Source organism: Plasmodium gaboni, chromosome 6, assembly GCF_001602025.1.
Source record: "Plasmodium gaboni strain SY75 chromosome 6, whole genome shotgun sequence".
In the NCBI taxonomy this organism is placed as follows: Eukaryota; Apicomplexa; class Aconoidasida; order Haemosporida; family Plasmodiidae; genus Plasmodium; species Plasmodium gaboni.
Genome location: NC_031486.1, coordinates 185,970 through 195,460, shown reverse-complemented (window position 1 = coordinate 195,460; position 9,491 = coordinate 185,970). Strand labels below are relative to the sequence as shown.

The window sequence follows — 9,491 nt, the reverse complement described above, 5'->3', positions numbered from 1 at the left end:
AAAAAAAAAAAAAAAAAAAAAAAAAAAAAAAAAACACATTAAAAAAAAAAAAAAAAAAAAAAATTTTTTTATAAAAAAAAAAAAAAAAAAAAAAAAAAAAAAAAAAAAAAAAAAAAAAAATACACTAAAATGAAATTAAAGAATATATATGATATATATCATATGTACATATTATATAATAATATATTCAATAAAAAAATATATATATATATATATATATATATATATATATATTTTTTTTTTTTTTTTTTTTTTATGAAAAGTATAATATATAAATATCGAAACAATGAAAAAATGAGATACAATTTTTTTGATGTCCCTTTTATAAATTTTATTTAAGTTATTAACACATATTCTTTAAAAAATAATATTAATATTACAAATAAAATATAATATTTTTATAAAGATGTTTTTTTCCTCCTTGAATAATTTCTGAGCAATATAATAAAAAATATATATATATATATATATATATTATATTTATTGAATATACAAAATATTTAGAAATATCGATTTTTTAATTTTATAAAAACATAATTATATATATATATATATATAAATTATGTTTTTTCAAAACATTTTCTTTGTTTTATTATTTTTCAGTTTTTTTATAAGATAACTTATAATAAAATATATATTTATATATTATATATATTTTGTATTTATTAAGTATTATTTTATATTTATATAGATATATATTTTATAAATGCGTAATGACATATATTAAAAAAAATAATAATTTTTATATAATTTATTTTAAAAAAACAATACTTCTTTTTTGTTGAACCCTTCTTTTTTTTTTTTTTTTTTTTTTTTTTGATACTTGAAGAAAAAATATATTATTTTACATATATATATTTTATATTATTTATATATTAATATTTTTATTATCTACATAATATTATTTATATGTATTTTTTATATAATAGAATATATATATATTTATGAAATTAGGAATTTTTACATTTTTATTATCCTTATTTTTTTACAGTTTAAAATATATATATATATATATATATTAAATTTTATAATTAATATGATAATGTATATATTAACTTAAATTAATATATAAATATAAATATATATATATATATATATATATATATTAATATGATATATATAATATAATGCTATATATTATTTATATAACAGTATAAAAAAATATTTATATTTTATTTCTTAATATATTTTTATATATATTATATAATATTATTATAATATAAAAGATTTATAAAATTTGTAATATATTTTTATATTTTTTTATTATCCTTATCCCAAATTTAGTTTTATTTTGAGTTTTATATATTTTTAAATTAAAAAGATAAAAGAAGAATTTATATAAACATATTTCATAATTGATACAAATGTATTTTTTTGAATATATATTTTTTATTATATTATATATTATAAATACTTGATATTTTTATTATATAACCAAATAAAAAAAAAAAAAAAATTTAATAAATTAACGAAAAAAAACATAATATTATATATATAAAAAAGAAGATTATACTTATATGAATTAAATTTTTTATATTTTCATTTTATATAAATGTAGAAACAAATTATCTTCATAAAAAAAAAAAAGAATAATGTATAATTATATATATTTATATTTATATGTATGTATTTTTTTTAGATCATTTATTTTTTTGAATCCTAAATAGAAAAATATTTTAATTTCTCATCTTATATAGAATATATATTTTTCTTGTTATAAATGAAAAGATATATATATATATATATATATATCAGAATGTATGTTGTAAGGATATATTATTTTTTTTTTTACTTTTATATGTTTATCATAATATTATATATATTGTATCTATATATTTATAATATTGTCTTAATATCAAAAAAAAAAAAAAAAATTTTATATATGTAAAATTATATATACAATTGTTAAATATATATTTTTTTTCAGTTGTACTTTTTAATAATATTTACAAAGATATAATAAACGAGAAGTGGTGCAATATATATATATATATATTATATATGTCTGTATTTTTTTATTTTTTTTATGTTATAAAAAAAAAAAAAAAAGTAAATATGCTTTACATAAAATGGAAAAAAAAAATTTTAAATAAAAAAATAAATAATTATATATAAATAAATATATATATATATATATGTAAATATTTATAAGTTATTATAAATATTAATTTTCCATCTTATACGTATGATAAATATGCTGTAGTATACATATTTTGATGATATATAAGTAAATATATATTGAAATCCTTATTTGTAATTATATATATATATATATATATATATATATGTATATTTATGTATGGAAAAAAAAAAAAATAAAAAAGAGAATTATTTTTTTCAGTTTAATCATTATTATGTTATTCATATTATATATTTCATTTTATACTTTTGTAATAATTACATAAACTTTATAATACACACTTATATATGTATATGTATATATTTATGTTTATGTTTATATTTATTCACACATATATATATTTTATCATTTAATCTTTGAAAAAATGAAGTTACACGAAATAGATGAAAAAATTATTACTCATGGTAATTTCATGAGGCAAGCCTTTTATTCAAGTAACATAAAAATTAAGACTCGTGATATCATACAAGCTATTGAAGAAGATGAAGAAGAAGAGAAAGAAAAAGAAAAGAAGAAGAAGAAAAAAAATGATAATAAAGATTTATTAAGACTAAGTGAAAATATAATTTCTAAAATAAAAAGTGATGGAAGTGAAATAATAAAAAAAGAAGGTTCCATATTAGATGTAAATTCACGTAATGTTTGTTATGCTTTAAAAAATGGGAAATTTCGTTTAATAAATCAGAATGGTATAAATACTACAAGAGTAAAATTATTATATGATAATGAAGTTTTATATGTTTGTTTTAATAAAGAAAATGGGAATTATTTATTATTATTAGATAATAAAGGACATTTATATATTTATAAAATTAATGAATATAAATTAGATTTAATTTTATGTTTAAATTTCCCTCCTTATGAAAAAAAAAATTCGAATTTTAATATTTTAAAAGATTTAAAAAATGTTTTAAAAAGTGGAATACCAAAAAAAGCTAGCTGGCTACCTAAAAGTGATAAATATTTCCTGACTGGTCATAATAATTGTATATATATATGGAACTTATCTTTATTAACAAATACAATAATTATGAATAAATTAAAAGATCAGATTGATGTAACTGATAAGTTAATATCATTATGTGCTATTACTTTATCGTTTGAACAGGTAATATATAAATATAATTATATATTTAATGAAGATAATATGGAAGAAAACAATGAAGTGGATGAAAAAAATGATGTGGAGGAAAAAATAAATATAGATGAAGAAAATTGTTTTAAAAAAAGAATATTTTTGAATACATATAGTTTAAGTTTAAATGGAAAATATTTATGTGCTTTAATAAATAATTATTATATGTTAATATGGTGTGTTCATAAAAATAATCATTTTATAAAATTTACCTTGGTTGGTTTAAATAATTTAAGTGTAGAATTAGAAAAGATACATAAAGAAATGTATGTAGAAAGTGAAATAATAGAAGGAGACCAGAAAGAAAGTAATAATATAAATGTTAATGTTAATGATAATAACAAAAAAGATAATATTTTAGCACATAATAAAAATGATCAACATAATGATGAGAATTTAAAAAATGATAACATATATATAAATTCTGTACATATAATAAACAATTTTTTTTCACCTAATGAAAATAATAACAATAATAATAATAATAATAATAATAATCAATCATCTTATTATTTATTAATATTCCATAAAAACTGTTGTATATCAGTTTTTAATTTTAAATATCATGTAGATGAATTTTTTGATAACTTATCAGAACGCATAGATATATTGAATATAAATAGTATACAGAATATATATGTAGATAAAATTGGGCATATTGAAAATATTGAATTATTCGTGGATCCATCAGAATTTTTTGTTTTTTTTAATATTTCATATAAACTTATTACTAATGAGAGAAAAAAAAAAACAGAAGTTAATAAAAGTCTTCTGTTTGTTTTAGAAATATTTAATAAAAAAAGGTTAGATTTTAAAATACATCCTAAGTTTTTTCATATACCAAATAAATCAATACTCCCCTTGTGTTCTATAAGATTATTACAAATAAATGACGCTATGAAATTTACAAAGGTTTTGAATGTATCTGTATCATCATCTTCTTTAAATATAATTAACCTCTTTATGTTTTCAATCATATTTAATTCTTCAAAAAATAATGTGAGTGTTCAATCTTTTTCTGCTCCGATACCTTTGTTAATGGGAGACGTGTGTGGAACTGAGAAAGACAGTGGTGTGATGACACATGGCAATGTTGTCATAGAGAATGATAATAATAATATGAGTGATTATCACAAAGATCAGTGTGTTAATATTACACATGGAGATGAAAATTTTAATTTTGATGAATGCACTAGTATGAACAAAGAAGTTGATGATATAAATAATAATATAAATTTTGTAAAGAAAAATTCAGTGACTGAACATTATGAAAATTTTGTAAATATTTTGAAGTTTAAAGAGAGTGAAAATATGGAGAAAATACACAATATGAATGATAATATGAATGATAATGTGAATGATAATGTGAATGATAATATGAATGATAATATGAATGATAATATGAATGATAACATGAATGATAATATGAATGATAATAAGTATAATGTTAATGTTAATATGAACAGTTTCAATGTTGAGAGCTGCAAATCTGTTGAGCATATAAATAATTATAATAGGGCATCAGAAGATATGAATGAAAATGGAAGTTTTGAATATTTAAAGAAATATATAAATAATGAAGAAAATAATTTACTCATGAGAAATAAATTAAAAGAATTGTTACATAAAAGGAATGAGTATTATATAGGGAATATAAAAAATGATGATCATGTATCTGTTTCAACATTAGGAATATCTAACGAATTGGATATATTAAATAAACAAAATAGTAATCAAATTAATAATAAATATGATTTGAATGAATGTAATAAATCCTTAGACCATACATTTTCTGTTGAAAATAAAAAAAATGGGACTTGTGATAATACATATGATAATATAAATAATGATAATTTGTTGAGTTATTCTATCAGTGAAATAAAAACTAATGGTTTATCATTTGACGAGGTTTTATTAAGTGATGATATAAAGAATAAGGAAGAAAAAGAAAATATTTATATAAATGGTAATATTAATGATAATATTAATGATAATATAAATAATAATGTGAATAATAATGTGAATAATAATAGCATTAGTGGGGTCAATTCAGATTTTTGGCAGAAATTCAATCAACAATATCCCATATGCGTAAAAAAGAGAAGCAGCAAAATGAAACCCTTTAATGATACCAAAGATATTGTTGACTTAATATTTTCTAGCAATACAAATTGTAAGGTTAAAGAGGAAGAGGAAGAAATAAGAGATGATATAAAAAATGATGAGGTAAAAAAAAATGATGGGGTAAAAAATGATGAGGTAAAAAATGATGGGGTAAAAAATGATGAGGTAAAAAATGATGGGGTAAAAAATGATGAGGTAAAAAATGATGGGATAAAAAATGATGAGGTAAAAATTGATGGGGTAAAAAATGATGGGGTAAAAATTGATGGGGTAAAAAATGATGAAGTAATATATATTGAGGCAAAAGACGAGGAAGATATACAAAAAAACCTTGATCATAATAAAAAAATAGATATCATTATGTCGAATCATAAAGATAGTTTAAAGAAATTTATGGAGTGTGAAGAAGAAGATGCTGAAGAGGAGAACAAATATAATGTTGATAATATGTGTGACAAGAAAATTTCTATTTTAAGCTTATCAGAAAATAATAAATTGTTGGAAGGAAAAAAAAAAGAAAGTCATATTACAAACATAGTATTAAATAATAACTATGATAAAAATAATTTGGATGATTTAAAATATAGGAATTATAATGTTCCAAATATTCTTCAAAATGATCAAATGTTGAGAAAGGGAGTAGAGGGTAATAAAATTTTCCATCTTGTAAGTGAACTAGAAGGAGAAGAGCATGCACAAAATAAAGATGATGTTGTAATAACAAAAAATATAATTATGGATGACACACATATTATGAATATAAAAAGTGATGAAACCAATGTGAAAAAGGAAAAAAATTTAAATTCGTTTTTACACAAATTAGGGTTCTTTAAAAATTCTTATCCTATAACAGTAGATTCCATATCAAACAACAATGATAATATTAAGAATGAGATACATGCAGATGCATGTTCAATTAAAAAATGTTCTAATGTGATATATGAGGATACTACTACATCTGATTTGTTACTATTTAACAGGATGAATGACAAGCATGTGTGTGATGAGGAGATGAAGAATGAAGATATGTGTGATGAGATGAAGAATGAAGATATGTGTGATGAGATGAAGAATGAAGATGTGTATGATGAGATGAAGAATGAATATATGTGTGATGAGGAGATGAAGAATGAATATATGTGTGATGAAGAAATGAAGAATGAAGATGTGTGTGGATTTGTGCGTAGTAATAATAATATGGATGGTTATAATAAAAATATTCATAGCGAAGATGAAATAAAAAGTAAGGATAATATATTCAATCATGGTGATGAAAAGAGAGAGGATGATAATATAGACGTACATATTAGAGGTGAGTCAATAAATAAAAAGGACATGTTTAAAAAGGTATACAAAAATATAAATAGGAGAGTATCAGAAATAATATATGAAGAGTTAAGAAATATGAATGTTGTAGAAAATGAAGGATTATTAATAAATATTGAGAAATATAATAAAGAAGGAGAAAATGAGTATATGAATAAAAGTATATATAATGAAGATGATAAAAGATTTAATGAATATAGCTGTTATCGAAATAGTTTTGAAATGGAGAAAGAATTAAATAAATATCATAACAAAATAAATGAATTGAATGATGAAATTATAAATATGAAGAATATGCATAAAAATATAAATATAAATATGATAAGTATAAATAATAATTTGAATAAAATTTTTGAAATGATAAAGAGTAATATATATGTAAAAAACGAAAAAGAAAATATTATGAGTATGTGTGTTGGTAGTACAAATAATATGGACAAAATAAAAGATTTAAATAATATTTATGAAAATAAGTTGGATAAATTAGGAAATGAAATAATGAATATAAAAAAATATATGAATAATAGTATAAATAAACTTAATGACAATATGCTTATTATGTGTGATGAATTAAAAATATATGGAAATAAAAGTATAAAGAGTAGTAATGAGAATTTAAAAAAAATTCTTTTTCAAGATATATGTAATAAATTAGAAGAATATAAAAAGCAGAAGGATTTACAAAATAATAATAATATATTACATAATAATAATATTTTAAATCATAATAATATCTTAAATCATAATAAAGAAGTTATTGATATTTTTAATAAAAATCATCATAATGCTCTCAAAAAAATAATGCCTTCTCTAATTTCATCAGAAATTCAAATACAATTTTCTAAGAGTGTTGTTCCTGGTATGAGAGAAGCTTATAATACAGGATTTCAATCAATAAAAGAATCATTTAATTCATTAATATCAGATAATAAAAATTGGCTAGCTAAAGAATTATATACATTAGAAAAAAATATATATGAAAAATGTGAACAATATAATAATGATATGTTATTAGCTTTAAATAATAAAATTGAAGCATTACAAAGTGATTTTAAATTGGTGGTTTATAATATAAATGAAAAAATGAATACTATATCTGAGGAAATGAATAAGGCTCCTAAAGAATTACAAGATTATAATTCTTATCATAATAAAAGTATAATGGATGAAAAGGAAAATATCGACAATGTGAATAATATGAATAATGTGAATAATATGAATAATATGAATAATATGAATAATATGAATAATATAAATCATATGAATAATAATAATCAGATGATGATTGTGGAATATAATCAACAAGACCAATTTCAAGAAAATGTGCATGCATCCAATATAAGTAATAATTATCACGTCAATAAAAATAATGTTGTTAAATCAAATGTCGCCCTTACAAATATGAAAAGGGTTAAAGAGTCATATCCTGCACACCCTAGTACATATATAAATTCTAAATCAAACCATATGATGAACATGAATCATGTTGTTACGAATTCTAATGGTAAGGGTGTTCTATCTAAGGGTGTAAAGGCTTTAAGTGGAATTCATAAAGGTGTTAATTCAAATAAGGGTGTTAATGTGGTCAATATGAATAATGAAATTATAAATAATAATGTGAATAATATTATGAATAATAATATAAATGCACATATAAATAATCATAGTAAAAATATAAATGCACATATAAGTAATCATAGTAATAATATAAATGCACATATAAATAATCATAATAATAATAATAATAATAATAATAATACAAATGAAAATATAAATGATGCATCTGCAGATATTATAATAAAAGGAAAAATTAATCATTTATTAAGTGAACAAGAATATGATCAAGCCTTTACATTAGCATTATCTGTGGATATAGAAAAGAATACAAACGCATATTGGATATTACAATTATGTTATAGATATCATAATAATTTATTATCAGAAGATAGTTTGCCTATAAGTCAACCAGTATTATTAGGTATATGTAAAATATTATGTGAATCTTTATTAAGATCTAGCGATTTAACTATTGAAACTGCAGATTTTAGAATTAAATGGATAAGAGAATGTTTAGAAGAATTAGATATACATCATTCTGATTTTCTTAAAACAAATCCATGTATGTTTATACAAAATATGTTTAATAATATTTCTAACTTTTTATATGATATTGAAAATTGTATAAGAAAAATAAATGAAAATAATGATAATAGTATGTCAAAAAATAAATTAATGTTACATACAGATGTATTGAATAATGAAACGAATATATTAAATTATAATGAATTAGATATTCAAAATAAAAAATATTCAAAATATATTAATATAACAAATAATCATACATATAATAAAAACATGTTGCTTATCTTACAAGACAAGTTGCTACAAATAAGGAAACTACTAAAGAGGTAACATCAAAAATGAAAATATATATAAAAAAGAATTGGTTCTATATCATCTAAAGGAACCAAACATATATATATAATATATAATATATATGTGTATGTATATATATATATATATGTATGTATATATTTATATATATATTTTTTTTTTTTTTTTTTTTTTTTTTTTTTAGAATTATGAACAGTTTGAATAAGAATACTTCTGTGCAATAATATTAATGTATATCATAAATAAAAAAACAAAATAAATATAAGACATCAGTTTTTTTTTTTTTTTTTTTTTTTTTGCAAATTCACTATTATATCTTTACTACGAAAAATATTTAACCAATAATTAATATATATATATGTATATATCTTT

At 18.6% G+C, this 9,491-nt stretch overlaps 1 protein-coding gene across 1 annotated transcript; it reads left to right on the top strand.

Moving 5' to 3' along the window:
* Nucleotides 1-2,504: 2,504 nt before the first annotated feature.
* On the top strand, nt 2,505-9,343 carry PGSY75_0606600 (hypothetical protein; the record flags this gene model as incomplete). The annotated part of the gene is made up of 2 exons (XM_018784645.1): nt 2,505-9,133; nt 9,304-9,343. 2 exons carry the CDS (start codon nt 2,505-2,507, stop codon nt 9,341-9,343), a joined length of 6,669 nt encoding a protein of 2,222 aa, XP_018642699.1.
* Nucleotides 9,344-9,491: the final 148 nt, after the last annotated feature.